The 21,468-nt window shown below is 43.4% G+C and overlaps 1 protein-coding gene across 2 annotated transcripts in view; it reads left to right on the top strand.

Annotated features, from left to right (window-relative positions):
• Positions 1–6,819, top strand: part of LOC139416210 (transcription factor RFX4) — a 29,708-nt gene extending 22,889 nt beyond the window's left edge. For both annotated transcript variants that reach the window (XM_071164613.1, XM_071164620.1), the window contains exons 17-18: positions 103–241; positions 5,080–6,819. In XM_071164613.1, the coding sequence (XP_071020714.1) occupies positions 103–241; positions 5,080–5,352 (412 nt within the window). In that variant the 3' untranslated portion in view covers positions 5,353–6,819. The remainder of the gene's footprint in view (positions 1–102; positions 242–5,079) is intronic.
• Positions 6,820–21,468: the final 14,649 nt, after the last annotated feature.

The raw sequence follows: 21,468 nt of genomic DNA, 5'->3' as shown, positions 1-21,468 counted from the left end.
CATAGAGGGGTTATCTGATTTCTTACAAACAAATGTATGGGAAACATTTAAAGTACTACATTGAATACATGATGTTGACCTGTTTTTGTGCGCACTCTCCAGGTTCACTGGGAGCTATAACTACGGAAGCTACTCCAACCAGCACCCCCACTCCATCCAGAGCCAGTACCCCAGTCTGGCCCATGAACCGGGCATTCCTGCCCCCCTCCATTATCCCGCCTACCACCGCACTTCTGCACAGGTCAGTCCAAACTTGGACTCCCAAATTACAATTCAGACCATATCATCTGCATTCACCTGAGAATCTGCTAACGGTGTATACTGGATGGAATCACAGTGGAGAAAATTCTGTAACTTTATACTGGACTACGCACATCCAGTCGAAAAGCATTAGCTTACATTAGCTTGATATTAGCCTCTCAGAGCACACACAACATTTGGTTCTGGTTGCCGAGATTGACTTTATATTTGCTCAACACTTTTAGACCCTTTGTCATCCAACATATATCTTTCTGGCCTGTTTTATAATACTGAAATTTAGCCACAGAGTCAACAATTCCAACTTTTCACACAGTTCACCACACCTGCAAGACTTTGTTGGTGACAATAGTTGTTCTTGGCTTGGGTCCTGGAGTAGACTCCATTGTATCTCATTGACGTCAGAGCAGAGAGGGAAGAAAGCCAGTCAAACACTGTATCAAATCCATTACAAAGAGAAAAATTAGACAGTCTGCTGGGTTATTTGACAGAGAAAAGCTGTGAAATCACCTAATAACCATAGTACATCATTACAGAGGCGCTAGACCCACTGACATATGTGACATTGAATCAGGCAGAATGACGCAGAAGGCATACTTGTTTATTTTTCTTCAACGTGCCACTAAAGACCTCCCTCTGATATCTATTCACATCCCTATGTAATATAGATGTGATATTCCTGGTTGGGTTGTAGGCGAGGCGTCAATTCTATCCTAGCTTTTGTAAGGTTGAATTTTACACAAGGCGGTAAATCAGAGAGGAATGTTAATATGAACAGGATGTGTAAATGAGAACAGGGCTCGTTAGTATGCAAAACACACTCTATAGCATGGCATGCCGGGGGTATACAAGAGTGAGTGTGAAAGGAGAGAGAGAGAGGAATCCAACAAGAACAAGAGCAGGCGAGAGGAGGAGGGTGCAGCAGCCTTGTGGTGGTGTCGGTGTCGGTGGAGCTCATTCACTGTTATGGCGTCCGCATGCTTCCTAGCTGAAACAGTTCGGAAGAGTTTGTGCATATATTATAATGACAGTTTGTGAGTTTTTGTTCATTTTGGACTTCAGTGAAGGTTTTTTCGGATGTTCGGGCACACACATTTTTTTCTAGAGGCAAACCGAAGTCGGTAGCCAAAGTCTACACCCCTTCATCGGTGATTGGTCAACAGTAGGGATTCTTCAATAAAGTCTTTGTTGTCCTTCAATGAGAGACGACTCATTTTCATGCACATTGTTTCTTTGAGAAATACTGCACCAAACCTCTTAGTTAGATGTACAACTGTGCGACTAAGAACTCTTCGGCAAAAAAACGTAAAAATGTTGGTCCAATTTCTTGAGTTATTTTAGATTAATTCTGACTATTTTGAGGAAGTGGTTATGGCATCTCAATATGGTCAAACAGTACTATTGCCACTTTTCTCTCATATTTCCAGCGAATGTCTTTTAAGGGATTATGAGAGCACGCTTGCTCAGTTCTGCTAGCCGTTTTCAACTAGGCACTAGCCGAACTGAAGCATACTGATGCCTTTAGCCATAGCAGCGAGTGGTGTGAGTTGACCCTTCTGATGGTAATTTCCTGTCAAGGGTCCTCCAGCCTCCTCCGTCTTTGTAGTGGGAGGAGATCAGATGATCGTCAGTAGTCTGAATCCCCCTCTCCTCTCTTATCCAGAGCGACTTAAGGCGTCCGTCCGCATGGTTCCAAGCCCAAACAGTTCGGAAGAGTTCATGCATATATTATGAAAACATTTTGTGACATTTCTGTTAGTTTTGGACATAGGTAACGTTTTTTTGGCTGTTCAGGCACACAAGAAGTGGTAGCCGAAGTCTACGCCCCTTCGTCGGTGATTGGTCAACAATAGGGATTCTTCAATAAAGTCTTTGTTGTCATTCAACAAGCGACGACTCGTTTTCATGCAAATTATTTCATTGGGAAATACTGCACCAAACATCTTACTTAGATGTAAAATTGCGTGACTAAGATCTCCTCTGCAGAAACGTCATAATTAATGACAGATTTCTTGAGTTATCTTAGATTAATTTGGACTATTTCGAAGAAGTGTATACTGGCTACGGTGTCTCAAAATAGACAAACAGTACTATTGCCGCTTTTTTTATCGTTTTCCAATGGTCTTTTAAGGGATTATGCAAGCACACTTGTTTGGTTCGCCATGGCAAACTAAAGAATGCTGACACCTTTACAGAAGCAATTGGGGTTAAGTGCCTTGCTCGAAGGCACATCAACAGATTTTTCACCAAGTCGGCTTGGCGATTCGAACCTGCCGCCCCTGCCCTCTCCTCTACTGTACTCCACACCAGCGGAAGCAGCAGACAGTGAAAGGTGGTCTAGCCAGTGGCCCGGGTCTCTGTTCTCTGCCTCCCCCTCCCACCACTAAATAGTCTCTTCACCTCTCTGAGCCAGTGGCCATAGACCCCATAGACCAGGCCGGGGGGGTATTTATTAAAATATTGTTATTCAATGGTCTCTTTTCAGCATGAACAAGAGGTCGCTGAGCCACCCTGACCCGTGATGACAGCCTTTTTCCGTTCCACCATCCCTCATAATCAAACCGACTGTTGCCTGTGTGTTTATATTTAGTGGGATAAAGAGGAAAGACTTTTACTTCCACTTTTGTGCTCCCTGCTCTGAACTTAAATCGGGCACAATGTGTGCGCTTTGTCTGAGTGTGTCTGAGAGGATCTCTCAAGAGGAAGGGAAGGAGAAGACACAAATGGGACACTTTGTTGGATTTCTTGACCAGTCCCAAATATTTTGTAAGAGGAGCTGATTCTGTCCGCGCTGTTAGTCGTCAGTCACCCTGGGCAACGAAAATACTACCGGCTGACCACTTATCCTAGTCCAACGCTCATCTCAGTTTCAGGAAGTGACTTATTTATGTCCATCATTTACAACGTTTTGGTGTGCATAGGGGTTCTACTGTTGATGTTCATTATGAATTATAAACCTCATAGTGTTACAGAGAAATCAAAGATTTGTGTTATGTTACATATCATTTATTACATAAGGGCCAGTAGTTTTCCCCAGTAATATTACGTGACCAGGAAAAACTCTGGAGTCCAGCTATAGCCTCATTAGGGGCAGGGGGTTTCTTCGGTCAGGTCATGTGTTCAGGGAAAAACCCAGCCCTAGATATGATACATACAGTGAGGGGAAAAAGTATTTGATCCCCTGCTGATTTTGTACGTTTGCCCACTGACAAAGAAATTATCAGTCTATAATTTTAATAGTAGGTTTATTAGAATAGTGAGAGACAGAATAACAACAAAAAAATCTAGAAAAACGCATGTCAAAAATGTTATAAATTGATTTGCATTTTAATGAGGGAAATAAGTATTTGACCCCTCTGCAAAACATGACTTAGTACTTGGTGGCAAAATCCTTGTTGGCAATCACAGAGGTCAGACGTTTCTTGTAGTTGGCCACCAGGTTTGCACACATCTCAGGAGGGATTTTGTCCCTCTCCTCTTTGCAGATCTTCTCCAAGTCATTAAGGTTTCGAGGCTGACATTTGGCAACTCGAACCTTCAGCTCCCTCCACAGATTTTCTATGGGATTAAGGTCTGGAGACTGGCTAGGCCAATCCAGGACCTTCATGTGCTTCTTCTTGAGCCACTCCTTTGTTGCCTTGGCTGTGTGTTTTGGGTCATTGTCATGCTGGAATACCAATCCACGACCCATTTTCAATGCCCTGGCTGAGGGAAGGAGGTTCTCACCCAAGATTTGACGGTACATGGCCCCGTCCATCGTCCCTTTGATGCGGTGAAGTTGTCCTGTCCCCTTAGCAGAAAAACACCCCCAAAGCATAATGTTTCCACCTCCATGTTTGACGGTGGGGATGGTGTTCTTGGGGTCATAGGCAGCATTCCTCCTCCTCCAAACACGGCGAGTTGAGTTGATGCCAAAGAACTCCATTTTGGTCTCATCCGACCACAACACTTTCACCCAGTTGTCCTCTGAATCATTCAGATGTTCATTGGCAAACTTCAGATGGGCATGTATATGTGCTTTCTTGAGCAGGGGGACCTTGCGGGCGCTGCAGGATTTCAGTCCTTCATGGCGTAGTGTGTTACCAATTGTTTTCTTGGTGACTATGGTCCCAGCTACCTTGCGATCATTGACAAGATCCTCCCGTGTAGTTCTGGGCTGATTCCTCACCGTTCTCATGATCATTGCAACTCCACGAGGTGAGATCTTGCATGGAGCCCCAGGCCGAGGGAGATTGACAGTTATTTTGTGTTTTTTCCATTTGCGAATAATCGCACCAACTGTTGTCACCTTCTCACCAAGCTGCTTGGTGATGGTCTTGTAGCCCATTCCAGCCTTGTGTAGGTCTACAATCGTGTCCCTGACATCCTTGGAGAGCTCTTTGGTCTTGGCCATGGTGGAGAGTTTGGAATCTGATTGATTGATTGCTTCTGTGGACAGGTGTCTTTTATACAGGTAACAAACTGAGATTAGGAGCACTCCCTTTAAGAGTGTGCTCCTAATCTCAGCTCGTTACCTGTATAAAAGACACCTGGGAGCCAGAAATCTTTCTGATTAAGAGGGGGTCAAATACTTATTTCCCTCATTAAAATGCAAATCAATTTATAACATTTTTGACATGCGTTTTCTGGTATTTTGTTTTGTTATTCTGTCTCTCACTGTTCAAATAAACCTACCATTAAAATGATAGACCGATCATTTCTTTGTCAGTGGGCAAACGTTCAAAATCAGCAGGGGATCAAATACTTTTCCCCCTCACTGTACATGTTACATACAGTATAATACCATGAACCTAACACCCAAGATTCTCTTCTGTTTGGCAGTACCCACTCAACAGCCAGATGTCACGGATGGAGCCCTGCTTGATGGGAGGTACTCCTCGGCTGCACCCTACGCCTGTGACCCCCCGGTGGGCTGATGTCTCACCGGCCAACAGCTGTTACACCAGTCCCCCTATACACTCCTCCCGCTACGCCGCCTCTGGAGACATGTACTCCCCCCTGGCCCCTCGCAGGAACTCTGAGTATGAACACTCTCAACACTTTCCCGGTTTCGCCTACATCAACGGAGAGGCCACTACAGGCTGGGCCAAGTAGGCTTTCAATTCAGCCCTCAGAGAGAGGAGCTCCCCTGGGCACAGTCATCCCCATGCAGCCTGCCTGCCAAGCCTATGGATGCAAACGTCCCACTGCCTTTCCCCAACACGACCCAGAGGCACCTAATCAGGAGTATCAGTGTAATGGTAGGGGAGAGAGGCTGCAGAGTAGCAACACTGGGTTACCTGAGCCACAGGCCACAGCACAGATAACCAAGCTAAGATTCAGGACTTCTTCTCACATTACACAATCAGAATATTGTGGTGTAGGCCTAGTCTGTTCAGGGCAGCAATCATCTCAATGGTGGAGCTGTTTGCAGAAAATGGCAGTGCAAACGGAGGCAGTCGGAATAATCTCACATATGGAAGTGTGCAGTGTGGCCTACACAGCTGTGCCTTTGCAATCGATGAACACCCATCCCTGCAGTCGACCAACAGATGTAGGATCTTAGTTTTATCACCCTGTTGTTGCAGGAAATATCCTGCACAGTAGTAAATGCAAATTTGTAGTGTATTAAAAGGTTTTAAAAGGCTTCTAGAATTTGTCATTTCCACTTCAAAATGATTTGCCTTAACAAAAAATGTTTCAAACCCTACAAAAATGCTGGAGGATTATTTTTCTGCAGTGAGAAATGTATCAAATTAAGATCCTACATCTGTACCAAGTCAAAAAACACTCATCACCCCTCCCTCCCTGTACTCAGCCACTAATGTACGCAACCAATGTAACTCTGTTAACGTTGTCCACTGTGGCTGACGTCAGTATGGCCTCTTAACGACGTACGCTGTTTTCACTTGGTCAGCACCACCGCATTGCCTGTGTGGGCTCAGAGCAGGCCTCTCAGATGCTGTTCAGAAGACAAGCTTCAGCCTGCTGCAGAACCAGGGTCGTATTCATTACGGCACAACAGAGCAATACATTTTGCAACGGAAAATGAATATAGTATTTCTTATTGGGTTCAGGTTGTCATTCCCTATTTCAGTCTGTTTTCTTTAGTTTGGTGGCTAATGAATACAACCCAGGATGGATTGCCTTATTGTTTCACCGCTGGAGTGCTGTGCCTCAGCCAGATTATTTGTGTGCTTTGTCACAAGCTCTGTTGCTGTATTTGTGAGAGGAGGAGGAGATACTATAGATGTATTTTCTGTAACTTTGTAACATGGTGTTCTTTTTTTGTTTGGTTTTCTGTGTTACGGTTGGTATTTTGTTCATTTTTGTATGGATAGTGAAGGAAACATTAACCTAGGTTTGTGTGTTTCATAATGCACTCAAAGCTACTGTGGACCTATTACCCTATGGGTAGGAATAAAAAGGAACAAATATCAAAGTGTAACATATATGAACTCTAGTCACTTTTTTTCTGTAAATAAAAGCACTCGACAACTTCTGTGGTGACAACTGTTCCAGTTTAAACTGATATGTATGTGGAATTATTTGCTGCCACATAAATCATTTTGAAAACCCCAATCAAAATGTGGACCGTGTTCTTATTTCTTCATTCTTCTCTTCTCTCAAACACATACCATTGGTTATAAACATGTCACTGTTCTGCAGTCTGTTTGTGTATAGCCTAGAAACCTTGTTCAACATCATAGTTTTGGCCAGGCTAGTTTCTTTCCACTGGAGTTCTCCAAACTAACTTGTCTGACTGACAAAAATGTTGCTATTATTTCTTGATATTGATGATACACTGATCGTGCTTTGGAAATGTTGATCAATACATTTTCAGAGGAGTGTTCAGTATTACAATGCAATGACACCACACATCTTAATTTACTTGCAGTTTGGCTTGCGTGAAAGTATCACCACATAGTAGCTCTTGGTTCAATATTTGGTGTAGCATGTCATTGCACAACTGCCCCTGCCTTAAAGTGGAAATCAGCAGTTGAAACAATAACAAAGCGTTCTCCACGCCCATGTTTCGGTAAAAAGCTGAGGGATGGGGCTGGAGAAATGTAATTACTCTCAAATTCATAAACATATCTATGGATGCAAAGACTGACCATGCATGATATTACAATTATAGTTTTAACCATGTTTTGAGGCTATTTAGTGTTGGTTTATATTTACTTTAACTTTGGCGTAAAACAAGATTATATTTTGTGTTCTAATGATGTATGACAGTTAAACTGCGATAATGACGCATTTATAAGTTATATTCTTCAAAAATCAAGGGGTACATATCATTAATTTATAAGTCCAAAATTGGATGTAGAAATTGCAGATTGCCCCACCTCCATTTTGAGTTTGATGTCAACAAAGGAGCCCAAATCTTTTCAAATCCTCTGAGCTGATTTTTACTCCAATCACTTGCTAGCAGTGGGAAGACTGGGAACACAGTGGGGGCTGGGCGAGAAGTGAGAGGGACACTGCGGAAATAATTACATTTCTATAGAGAGCAGATCCTGCTGGGGTCATCGCACCTCTGTCCCTTAACCTTTGACCTCTAACCCTTTCAAGGTTTCTTTTATTTATTTGAACGCAGATCCCCTGTGCTGTGAGCCCATTTTCCAGCACACCATAAAAGTTCACAACCAAGGCTTTGCATGCTGTAGGCTCGTTTGATACAAAGGATACAAATGCAAAGAACACAGGAAAACTACACAGTCCTGAAAGACTATAAGCCTGATCAAAAACACTTGATACCAGCTTAGACCATTTGGGAAGTGTCAGAATGCAGAGGAGCATCAGAAGTATAATATCATACCCACTTGGCCTATGCCCACCATATCTAATATCCCTTCCCCTTTTGTCCCGTCAGGGATTAGTTCATTTTGAAAATTGTAATTCCAAATTCAAGATTTAATGTAGACATTAGAGCTGTGAGAATCTATATTTCCAGTTCCAGAATGGGGATTGAATTCAGTTTCCAGTGCTTGGAATGATTCTCCCTCAATCTCACACAAATCATCAAGGAACCCACCAGGTACAACCCTAAATCTGTAAACAAGGGAACCCTCATAGACGTCATCCTGACCAACTGGCCCTCCAAATACACCTCCGCTGTCTTCAACCAGGATCTCAGCGATCACTGCCTCATTGCCTGTATCCGCTACGGATCCGCAGTCAAACGACCACCCCTCATCACTGTCAAACGCTCCCTAAAACACTTCTGTGCCTTTCTAATCGACCTGGCCCGGGTATCCTGGAAGGATATTGACCTCATCCCGTCAGTTGAGGATGCCTGGTCATTCTTTAAAAGTAACTTCCTCACCATTTTAGATAAGCATGCTCCGTTCAAAAAATGCAGAACTAAGAACAGATATAGCCCTTGGTTCACTCCAGACCTGACTGCCCTCGACCAGCACAAAAACATCCTGTGGCGGACTGCAATAGCATCGAATAGTCCCCGCGATATGCAACTGTTCAGGGAAGTCAGGAACCAATACATGCAGTCAGTCAGGAAAGCAAAGGCCAGCTTCTTCAGGCAGAAATTTGCATCCTGTAGCTCTAACTCCAAAAAGTTCTGGGACACTGTGAAGTCCATGGAGAACAAGAGCACCTCCTCCCAGCTGCCCACTGCACTCAGGCTAGGTAACACGGTCACCACCGATAAATCCATGATTATCGAAAACTTCAACAAGCATTTCTCAACGGCTGGCCATGCCTTCCTACTGGCTACTCCAACCTTGGCCAACAGCTCCCCCCCCCCCCCCCGCAGCTACTCGCCCAAGCCTCTCCAGGTTCTCCTTTACCCAAATCCAGATAGCAGATGTTCTGAAAGAGCAGCAAAACCTGGACCCGTACAAATCAGCTGGGCTTGACAATCTGGACCCTCTATTTCTGAAACTATCCGCCGACATTGTCGCAACCCCTATTACCAGCCTGTTCAACCTTTCTTTCATATCGTCTGAGATCCCCAAGGATTGGAAAGCTGCCGCAGTCATCCCCCTCTTCAAAGGGGGAGACACCCTGGACCCAAACTGTTACAGACCTATATCCATCCTGCCCTGCCTATCTAAGGTCTTCGAAAGCCAAGTCAACAAACAGGTCACTGACCATCTCGAATCCCACCGTACCTTCTCCGCTGTGCAATCTGGTTTCCGAGCCGGCCACGGGTGCACCTCAGCCACGCTCAAGGTACGAAACGATATCATAACCGCCATCGATAAAAGACAGTACTGTGCAGCCGTCTTCATCGACCTTGCCAAGGCTTTCGACTCTGCCAATCACCATATTCTTATCGGCAGACTCAGTAGCCTCGGTTTTTCTGATGACTGCCTTGCCTGGTTCACCAACTACTTTGCAGACAGAGTTCAGTGTGTCAAATCGGAGGGCATGCTGTCCGGTCCTCTGGCAGTCTCTATGGGGGTGCCACAGGGTTCAATTCTCGGGCCGACTCTTTTCTCTGTATATATCAATGATGTTGCTCTTGCTGCGGGCGATTCCCTGATCCACCTCTACGCAGACGACACCATTATGTATACTTCCGGCCCGTCCTTGGACACTGTGCTATCTAACCTCCAAATGAGCTTCAATGCCATACAACACTCCTTCCGTGGCCTCCAACTGCTCTTAAACGCTAGTAAAACCAAATGCATACTTTTCAACCGTTCACTGCCTGCACCCGCACGCCCGACTAGCATCACCACCCTGGATGGTTCCGACCTACAATATGTGGACATCAAAAGTACCTAGGTGTCTGGCTAGACTGTAAACTCTCCTTCCAGACTCATATCAAACATCTCCAATCTAAAATCAAATCTAGAGTCGGCTTTCTATTCCGCAACAAAGCCTCCTTCACTCACGCCGCCAAACTTACCCTAGTAAAACTGACTATCCTACCGATCCTCGACTTTGGCGATGTCATCTACAAGATAGCTTCTAACACTCTACTCAGCAAACTGGATGCAGTTTATCACAGTGCCATCCGTTTTGTTACTAAAGCACCTTATACCACCCACAAAACAACATTCTGGGGCCTGTAGTTTTTTCTGATCTGGTAACCTAACCAGGTAAAACTCTGGAACTTATAGGGTTTGACGTGATTCATATTTTGTAAAAAGGTGTATTATGGGCTATGATGGGACCAGTGTTTTTCTAGTCAGGTCACATGGTTTTACAAAAACTCATAGAAAAACTCCTGGCCTTGGGGAGGATGAAAACCCTGTCAAACTGCACCAACCTTGTATTTGTTCATATGAATTATATTTTTAAGTACTAGGGGGGTTTCCTATACACAGACACAGAGAAAGCAACATGATTGGTCAATAAAACACAGGGCTGAGCTTGCTTTATGCAGGTTTGCATTGTGTAAGCCACTCCTGCCCTATGCAACTGTAGGTCTAATGAAAAAATAACTCACAGTCTGTGTATGCTATTTTGTTTATTGCTAAATTCCAGTTAATCACTTTGGATTGAAAAAGTCTAGGTACTCTAGTCAGCCCAAGTTTGAATATAAACCACATTTGATCACATTCACATTTTCTCACAAACAAATTGGCTACAAATTAGGGTTCCTAGTGGCGCAGCCAGACCCTGGTTCAAATCCAGGCTGTATCACATCCGGCCGTGATTGGGAGTCCCATAGGGCGCCGCACAATTGGTCCAATGTCGTCCGGGTTTGGCCGGGGTAGGCCGTCAATGTAAATAAGAACATGTTCTTAACTGACTTGCCTAGATAAATAAAGTTAAATAAATAAAGAAACACATTACTGACAACCACTCACCATGTTATCAAGCATAGTGGTGGCTGCATCATGTTATGGGTGTTTTCATAATCATTAAGAACTGATTAGATTTTCAGGATAAGAAAGAAATGGAATGTAGCTAAGCACAGGCAAAATCCTAGAGGAAAACCTGGTTCAGTGTGCTTCCACCAGACACTGGAAGACAAATTCATCTTTCAGCAGGACAATAACCTAAAACACAAGGCCAAATCTACACTCAAGTTGTTTACCAAGAAGACAGTGAATGTTTCTGAGTTAAAGTTTTGACATAAATCTGCTTTAAAATCTATGGCAAGACCTGAAAATGGTTGTCTAGCAATGATCAACAAGTAATTTGACAGAGCTTGAAGAATTTAGAAAATAATAAATGGGCAAATGTTGCACAATCCAGGTGTGGAAATCTCTTAGAGACTTACCCAGAAAGACTCTCAGCTGGAATCGCTGTATTGTATTGACTCAGGGGGTTGAATACTTATGTAACCAATATATTAGGGGTTTATTTCCATTATTTATTTTTTATTTTTTACAAATGTTAGAATTTGTCTTCCACTTTGACATTACAGAGTATTTTCTGTAGAAAACACAACAAAATGTGGAAAAAGTCAAGGGGTGCGAATACTTTCTGAAGGCTCTGTAGCTAGCTAACGTTGGACACTACCGTTAGCTAGCAGACGATCGTTAGCTTTGTTAATTCAGGAATTTGTCCATTTTGAAGAACCACTCAGTTTTAATATTCTGAATTGGTGATCTGGCTAGCCAGCTAATGAGAAGTGTTGCAAATCATATTTTTCAATATGTTTTCTTTCAGGGACTAAACAAAGCAATTGATGCTTTGGCAAGACAGAGCACTCTTTCCCAACTGGTGTGGCGTAAGAAATTGTAACCTTATCTTATTGAAAATGTTAGAAATTCAGCTAGCTGTTTTCTGTTCCATTGCTAGCTAGTCAAGTCATTTGTTGTGAATCCTTAGCTACATTTGTTTCCTAGTCAATGCATGCATTCCGTGTATGATTACTGTCAGTTCCCTCCCTCTCTCTCTATTGTGTTGCACCATTAGGTTGACAGGCTGGGCAATGTTACCAGTTAAAAAAAGGGCAAAGTTATACTATAAAGATCATTAATCTGACTATAATAACATGAGGGTTTAATTGTGTAATAGTGCACAGGCCATGTTATGATGATGTTTCAAGATAATCTGATCATTATTATGAAGAAAATGTTTTAAAGTATGAAAGTAAACCTGTGACAACTTGATCAAGCTTATGAATATGTAAAACTGCATAATGATGGGATATTGGTCAGAAACACTACATGCACTAATTCACACACATTGACACACTGTCATCCATTCACACACACACAAGGAAGGCGTTAACAAGTCATCAGGTACAAAAACCGTGTGCTATTAGCTTGGGTTCCAGCATGTAGACCTTTTGCCTCCTTATACTGTGTGACTCCTGTTTATAAGCTTGATGAAATAGCTTAACAACATGCCATTTTAAATGTCTTGTGCTGTGTAACAAGTGGTTTGGGCAGCCCAGTTGACATCTAACTCAATATTGTTATTATATTCCTACTGTTCCCACAGAGTTGTCCATTCTGAGTCAATCTAAGACAACCCTGCTTGTCCTGTTCTACCACTGACCAGCTGCTTTTGGACCCAACTGCAACTCCCCACTAGTCAAGCACCTGTATCTTTCAGGACCTTCCTGAGTTGTTTGATTGGACTGCTGACTCGGCTAAGGACCTATAGCAGCGTTTCCCAAACTCGAACCTGGGGACCCCAAGTGGTGGACATGTTGGGGTTTTGCACAAGCACAACTACGTAGCTGATTCAAATAATCAACTAATAATCAAGCTTTGATCATTTGAATCAGGTGTGTAATCAGATCAATAATGTTTAGGTGTGTAGGTGGCTACATTTACATAAGTGTCTGTCAGTTGATGTGTTATCATTCACGCTTGCTAAATAAAGACCGGAGGAAAGTGGAAAGAGTGCCTTGAGCTTTGTGCATTTTGCCACGTCTGCGCAACCTGCGATTTCCGTGAATCTGGTTGGTCAAGATTCCCAAAGAGCCTGCAGCAGCATTCTGACATGAAGGACAGAGAAAGTGTGCACAAGTTGACAAATGGGTCATTCCTCCCACTATGCAGTGCCTTTCGGACATCGTAAGTCCATGGATCAGTATGTTTCTCCGCGATTGTATCGTTGGGCCAGCTGAACACAGGCTACTGCAATGACTCGTGGAAGAAGAACAGCTGCTCCATGAAAACACCTAATAAAGTAAGCATTAGCACTACTAGCTACAGTAGCTTACTAGCTTCTGTTGAAAGATTCAGCATTGTGTGTGCAGCCTTCAATGGGTACAGTGAATTGCGAAAGTATTCACCCTACTTGGAATTTTTCCTATTGTTTTGCCTTACAACCTGGAATTAAAATAGATTTTTGTGGGGTTTGTATCATTTTACTTACACAACATGCCTACCACTTTGAAGATGCAAAATATGTTTTATTGTGACACAAACAAGAAATAAGACAAAAAAACAGAAAACTTGAGCGTGCATAACTATTCACCCTCCCAAGGTCAATACTTTGTAGAAACACCTTTTGCAGCAATTACAGCAGCAAGTTTCTTGGGGTATGTCTCTATAAGCTTGGTACATCTAGCCACCGGGATTTTTGCCCATTCTTTTGAAAACTCTGTTTATTAAGTTTTACACACACACACACACACACACACAGCAATCTAAATAATATACTCAACTAGAAAAAATACAAATAATACATTAAAAAAATAGCTTTAAAGATACCATACTTTAGACAAGTTAAACACACCAGGCAGAAGGCTACAAAGGTTAAAGGGCAATCTATTTCGTACAGGGACAGAGCAAACACCTCACCATTGTTCCTGTAAACAGTCAAGAGATAGGGGTGGAGAAATGCAACCACTCACAGACCGACCACAGACCGACCTTCCACTGGACCAAAAAGAAAAAGTTTACAATGCTTTAAAATAAAAAAAAATGAATAATAATCATTTTATGTAGGCGTGAACAAAATTAAAAAATAAAAATAAAGAAAACTGGGCAAAACAAGCTCACGTTTTAGTCTCTGACCATTTTGCCCATTCTTTAAGGCAAAACTGCTCGAGCTCCTTCAAGTTGGATGGGTTCCGCTGGTATACAGCAATCTGTAAGTCACACCAAAAATTCTCAATTGGATTGATGTCTGGGCTTTGACTAGGCCACTCCAATACATTTAAATGTTTCTCCTTAAACCACTCGACTGTTGCTTTAGCAGTATGCTTAGAGGTCATTGTCCTGTTGGAAGGTGAATCTCAAATCTCTGGGAGACTGAAACAGGTTTCCCTCAATAATTTCCCTGTATATAGCTTCATCCATTATTCCTTCAATTATGACCGGTTTCCCAGTCCCTGCCAATGAAAAACATCCCCACAGCATGATGCTGCCACCACCATGCTTCACTGTGGGGATGGTGTTCTCGGGGTGATGAGAGGTGTTGGGTTTGTGCCAGACAGCATTTTCCTTGATGGCCAAAAAGCTCAATTTTAGTCTCATCTGACCAGAGTACTTTCTTCCATATTTTGGGGGAGTTTGGGGAGTCTCCCACATGCCTTTTGGCGAACACCAAACATGTTGCTTATTTTTTTTATAGAAGCAATGGCTTTTTTTCTGGCCACTCTTCCGAAAAGCCCAGCTGTGCGGAGTGTACGGCTTAAAGTGGTGTCCTATGGATAAATAATCCAATCTCTGCTGTGTAGCGTTGCAGCTCCTTCAGGGTTATCTTTGGTCTCTTTGTTGCCTCTTTGATTAATGCCCTCCTTGCCTGATCTGTGAGTTTTGGTGGGCGGCCCTCTCTTGGCAGGTTGGTTGTGGTGCCAAATTCTTTCAATTTTTTAATAAAGGATTTATAGTTGCTCCGTGGGATGTTCAAAGTTTCAGATATAGTTTTATAACCCAACCCTGATCTTTACTTCTCCACAACTTTGTCCCTGGCCTGTTTGGAGAGTTCCTTGGTCTTCATGGTGCAGCTTGCTTGGTGGTTCCCCTTGCTTAGTGCCTTTCAGAACAGGTGTATATATACTGAGATCATGTGACAGATCATGTGACACTTGCACACAGGTGGACTTTATATAACTAATTATGTGACTTCTGAAGGTAATTGGTCAAACCAGATCTTATTTAGGGGCTTCATAGCTAAGGGGGTGAATACATAAGCACGCACCACTTTTCTGTTTTTTCTTTTTATGACATTTTTTAAACAAGCTTTTTTTATAATTCACTTCACCAATGTGGACCATTTTGTGTATGTCCATTACATGAAATCCAAATTAAAAATCAATTTACATTACAGGTTGTAAAACACCAAGGGGGATGAATACTTTTGCAAGGTTGCTGGTTGGTGAGCAGGATTGTTTCAGTCAAAGATGATTTCAGCGATTGGCTCAGCTGCTGGACAGATTTGTACTAGCTTTCTGTGCCCAACCTTATCAGGACCCGGTTACAAACCCGGGTCTCCGGTGTGAGAAACAGTCACTTAGCAAACTGAGCCACAAATAGTCGACAGAACCCAGAAGATGAGGCAGACACAGCAGTACATGAGACTGTGTTTTAAGTAAAACAACTAAAAGTTCAGGCAAAAATATAAATCCACAACGTCAAAAGTAATTCCAAGAGAACAAAGGTAATCCTCCAAGTCAAAAAGGTAAATCCACAAGATGGTAGGTACAGCAGAAAAAAGCCTCAAAAGATAATCAAAAATAAATAAACAAGAACAAGAACAAAAACAGAGTACCACAAGAGAGTCCAACTGGCGCAACACATGTTCACAGCATCACTGGGGCTGGGTGCCAACATTCAAACACAGAGCAAAGAACTGAGGAAAACTAAGGGTTTAAATACAATCAAGGGAAACGAGGCACAGGTGCAAATAATAACTGGGAACAAGGGAAAACAAAAGGGTCAAAAAGCACAATGGGGGCATCTAGTGACCAAAACCGGAACAACCCTGGCCAAATCCTGACAAACCTCAATAATACTGCTAATTGAAGCCCAACAATCAAATCAAATAAAGTGTTCAATCAAGCAAGCAAATTAATTTATAAAGCCCTTTCTACATCAGCAGCTGTCACAAAGTGTTATACAGAAACCCAGCCTAAAACCCCAAATAGTAAGCAATGCAGATGTAGAAGCATGTAGCAGCATCCTTAGCTAGATGTGAAATGGGGCAACTAAGGCTTCCTCACCAAAAAAAACATCAACATTATTGACATATGTCTTTTTTTAGTGTAGATTAATTCGGACAGCTTTGAGGCAGAAATGAGGTTCAGCAGACAATGTCACCTAGGTTATATTTTCAGAATGCTATGGCAGCCCATTGTAGCCGGACTACTTTTGATCTCTCCCATTACTTTGTGAGACATGAGACAGATCAGGGCAGGCGGAATCAACACACTATCTGATGTAAGATAATGGGTGGAACCCATGGGGCCAGGGTTCCAGTCTGGAAGCACAGTTTTGACTGCACCTACAGTATTGATTCTGTACTGCAGTTTAACTGAATCACGTCCGAGAAAGACAATTCCCATTGACAACCCCATAGAGAAGTCAAATTGGATAATTCCTAGTAACACTTTAGTCATCAACTTTGTGTACAAAACATCCATTGAATTATTCAACTTATTGTCACAGAGGCCAACTTTTTTCTTCTTCTATCACTCACAGACGAAGATATTAACATTTTAAATTCATGAAGTCATGACCTCAGCTAGCCAGGGGAAGTGCTGGTTGGCTTGTTAATCTGTCCACATGTTCTGACAGAGTTCCCAGAGCACATTAGCAAGATACTGCTGTCTGTCCAATGCACACTGAGAGCTAGTGTGCAGGCAGATTAATCACAGTAAGAAAGATGGCAGCAACCACAAAACGGCGTATGCCAATTTGAGTAAATTATGTCGAAAACAAAGGTCTGCCATCTTGGAGGAAATCTCTAGTTCTTATTATACCTCAGTGGGGGAACCTAACAAAGTGGAAATGTGGAGCCTAAATTAGCCATAGTTCTGTTAGTGAGCAAGATTGAGCTAGCATAAATTAAATAGTTTAGATTGTGTTAATTTTCTCTATAATTTAGCTCACGAGTGGGACATACAGACTAACAACATGAAACATGGACAAATAGATACAAATGGGGTGTTTATATTTATTTAGCTTTGCATCATTGTTTTCCTACCAAGAAAACAAAGACAGTTCCTGAATGTGGTGTCATTGTAGGAAGGTGTTGTTTTCTTAAATGGAGAATTACAACAAACTAAAAAAGGTGAAAAATGATAATAGGGACTATTAATGACTACAATAATCATGAAAAAAATGTATTTTTGTAAAAGACACCTGACCTTATATTTAAAGCCTTTTGGAAGTGTCCAGTGATTGGGTCTCAATACGATATACAGTTGAAGTCGGAAGTTTACATATAGCCAAATACATTTAAACTCAGTTTTTCACAAATCCTGACATTTATTCCTAGTAAAAATTCCCTGTCTTAGGTCAGTTAGGTTCCCCACTTTATTTTAAGAATGTGAAATGTCAGAATAATAGTAGAGAGAATGATTTACTTCAGCTTTTATTTCTTTTATCACATTCCCAGTGGGTCCAAAACCATCATTAAGTTTGCAGACGACACAACAGTGGTAAGCCTGATCACAGACAACGACGCGACAGCCTATAGGGAGGAGGTCAGAGACCTGGCCTTGTGGTGCCAGAATAACAACCTATCCCTCAATGTAACCAAGACTAAGGAGATAATTGTGGATTACAGGAAAAGGAGGACCGAGCACGCCCCAATTCTCATCGACGGGGCTGTAGTGGAGCAGGTTGAGAGCTTCAAGTTCCTAGGTGTCCACATCAACAACAAACTAGAATGGTCCAAACACACCAAGATAGTCATGAAGAGGGCACAACAAAGCCTATTCCCTCTCAGGAAACTCAAAAGATTTGGCATGGGTCCCGAGATCCTCAAAAGGTTCTACATCTGCAACATCGAGAGCATCACTGCCCGGGCGGCAATTGCTCGGCCCAGTACATCACTGGTTCTAAGCAACCTGCCATCCAGGACCTCTACACCAGGCGGTGTCAGAGGAATGCCCTAAAAATTGTCAAAGACACCAGCCACCCCAGTCATAGACTGTTCTCTCTACTACCGCATGGCAAGCGGTACCGGAGTGCCAAGTCTAGGATAAAAATGTTTCTCAACAGTTTTAACCCCCAAGCCATAAGACTCCTAAACAGGTAATCAAATGGCTACCCGGACAATTTGTGTGCCCCCCCCAAAACCCTATTTTTACGCTGCTGCTACTCTCTGTTTATCATATATGCATAGTCACTTTAACTATACATTCATGTACATACTACCTCAATTGGGCCGACCAACCAGTGTTCCCGCACATTGGCTAACCGGGCTATCTGCATTGTGTGCATTGTATAAGGTTTGCCAACTACTACCGGAGGTTTATCCGGGGTTTTGGGCAGGTAGCGGCTCCCATTACCTCCTTGCTGAAGGGGGGACCGGCGCGATTGCAGTGGTCAGCTGAGGCGGACAGGGCTTTTGGTCACCTGAAGGCTCTGTTTACTACGGCTCCCGTGCTGGCGCATCCGGATCCCTCCTTAGCGTTCATAGTTGAGGTGGACGCGTCCGAGGCTGGAATAGGAGCTGTGCTATCTCAGCAGTCGGGAACTCCACTAAAACTCCGCCCCTGTGCTTTCTTTTCGAAGAAGCTCAGCCCGGCGGAGCGAAACTATGACGTGGGGGATAGGGAGTTGTTGGCTGTTGTCGGAGCCCTGAAGGCGTGGAGGCATTGGCTTGAAAGGGCTAGACACCCTTTCCTCATTTGGACTGACCACCAAAATGGAACCCATCGTTCCATGTGTCTCTCCTCAGGCCGGTGGTGGCTGGTCCGCTTCAGCAGTCTAAGGTGCGGGAGGTTCCTCCACCCCCTCTGGACATCGAGGGGGCCCCGAGCCATCATGGACTCAAGGAGTCGGGCCTTCAGTACCTCGTGGAGTGGGAGGGGTACGGCCCGGAGGAGCGATGCTGAGGAGCGGCGGAGGACATCCTAGACCCATCCCCCGGGTCGTCCCCGAGGCCGGTGTCGGCGCGCTGCTGGAGCCATGCGTCAAGGGGGGGGTACTGTCACGACTTCGGCTGAGGTCGGCTCCTCTCCTTGTTCGGGGGGCGTTTGGCGTCACCGGCTTTCTAGTCATCACCGATCCATGTTTCCTTTTTCCTTTTGTTTTGTCTTGATTACGCACACCTGATTTCTATTCCCTTATTATGTTCCTTATTTACCCTCTCATCTACCTTTCTGTTTTGTCCGTGATTGTTTTGTGTTACCGTGTGTGTTGGAGGGTTTTCTCTATAAGTTATGTTTCCTTGTTGGAGATATTCCGGTTTTGAATATTTTGAATAAAGACTTTTGTGTTTTCTCAAACCTGTGTCCTGCGCCTGACTTAGACAACGAACTCAGCATTTTATCACACTTACATAGGTATTATTTTTGTCCAGGTGGGATAGGGCAGTGTGTAGTGTGATGGCGATTGCGTCATCTGTGGACTTGTTGGGGCGGTATGCAAACTGAAGTGGGTCTAGGGTGGCCGGTAAGGTGGCAGTGATATGATCCTTGACTAGCCTCTCAAAGCACTTCATGATGACAGATGTGAGTGCTATGAGGCGGTAGTCATTTAGTTCAGTTATCTTTGCCTTCTTGGGTACAGGAACAATGGTAGCCACCTTGAAGCATATGGGGACAGCAGACTGGGATAGGAAGCGATTGACTATGTTCGTAAACACACCACCCAGCTGGTCTGTGCATGCTCTGAAGAGGTGGCTAGGGATGCCTTTAGAGCCAGCAGCCCTGCGAGGGTTAACATGTTTAAATGTTTTACTCACGTCAGCCACAGAGAAGGAGTGGGGGGGGGAGGGGGCACAGTCTTTGTTAGCAGGCCATGAAGATGGCACTGTATTATCCTCAAATTGGGCAAAGAAGGTGTTTAGTTTATCTGGAAGAGTGACATCGGTATCCGTGACATTCAATGTTTTTGTTTCTGTAGTCCGTGATTTCCTGTAGACCCTGCCACATATGGCTTGTTTCTGAGCCGTTGAATTGTGACTCCACCTTGTCCCTATACCGGCATTTCACTTGTTTGATTGCCTTGCGGAAGGAATAACTACAGTGTTAATATTCAGCCATATCACCAGACCTCTTTCCATTATTAAATGCGGTGGATTGCGCTTTCAGTTTTTAGCAGTGGTCGAGAGCATTAGCACTGCGTGTCGTGCAATCAACATGCTGATCAAATTTAAGTAACATTGATCTCAAATTAGCTTTGTTTAAATCCCCAGCTACAATAAATGTGTGTGTGGGGGGGGGGGGGGGGGGTGAGCAGAATAACTTGAGTTCCTGTGTGTTGTTATGATCACACCATGAGTTGTTATTCATAAAGCATACACCCCTGCCCTTCCTCTTCCCAGAGAGGTATTTATCTCTGTCGGCGTGGAGAAACCCGGTGGGTGGACCGATTCCAACAACATATCCCGAGAGAACATTGTTTCCTTGAAACAGAGAATGTAACAATCTCTGATGTCTCTCTGGAAGACAACCCTTGCTCGAATTTCATCTACCTTGTTGTCAACAGACGGGACATTGGCGAGTAGTATGCTCGGGAGTGGTGAGCGATGTGCCAGTTTACGAAGCCTGACCAGAAGACCGCTCCGTCTGCCCCTTCTGCGTCATCGTTGTTTCGGTCAGCTGCTGGGATTAGATCCATTGTCCTGGGTGGTGGTCCAAATAGAAGATCTGCTTCGGGAAAGTCATATTCCTGGTCGTAATGTTGGTAAATTGACGTTGCTCTTATATCCAATAGTTCTTCCCGGCTGTATGTGATAAGACTTAAGATTTCCTGGGGTAACAATGTAAGAAATAATAAATAAAAAAAACAAAACACTGCATAGTTTCCTAAGAACCAACTCTGTTGAGGAAGCTAATCTCCTAGGTATAACATTGGATGGTCAATTATCATGGTCAAGTCATATTGACAAAGTTGTTGTGAAGATGGGGAGGGGTATGTTTGTTATTAAAAGATGTTCTGCTATTTTGTGTGTGAGTTTTTTTGGCATTGCAGTGGATAGCGGCCATTTTACGTGCTCCTGACCAATTGTATATAATGTCTCCGACATCATTTCCTATGACTGGTTTCTGGACATCAGAACAGATATCACTAACCTCGATTTGGATGAAGATTTCTACTTCAACAAGTCGTCAGCTCGCAGGTTCTCATGAAAATGAAAGAATGAGGGATTCCTCTGACCTATGATTTCAACACATATATTCCTCCAAATTTCAACTTGTTACCGGCTAAACACAATCCATTAAGA

Source organism: Oncorhynchus clarkii, chromosome 1 (assembly GCF_045791955.1).
Source record: "Oncorhynchus clarkii lewisi isolate Uvic-CL-2024 chromosome 1, UVic_Ocla_1.0, whole genome shotgun sequence".
In the NCBI taxonomy this organism is placed as follows: Eukaryota; Metazoa; Chordata; class Actinopteri; order Salmoniformes; family Salmonidae; genus Oncorhynchus; species Oncorhynchus clarkii.
Note: the sequence above shows the minus strand (reverse complement) of the source record. Positions and strands in the feature narration are given on the sequence as shown.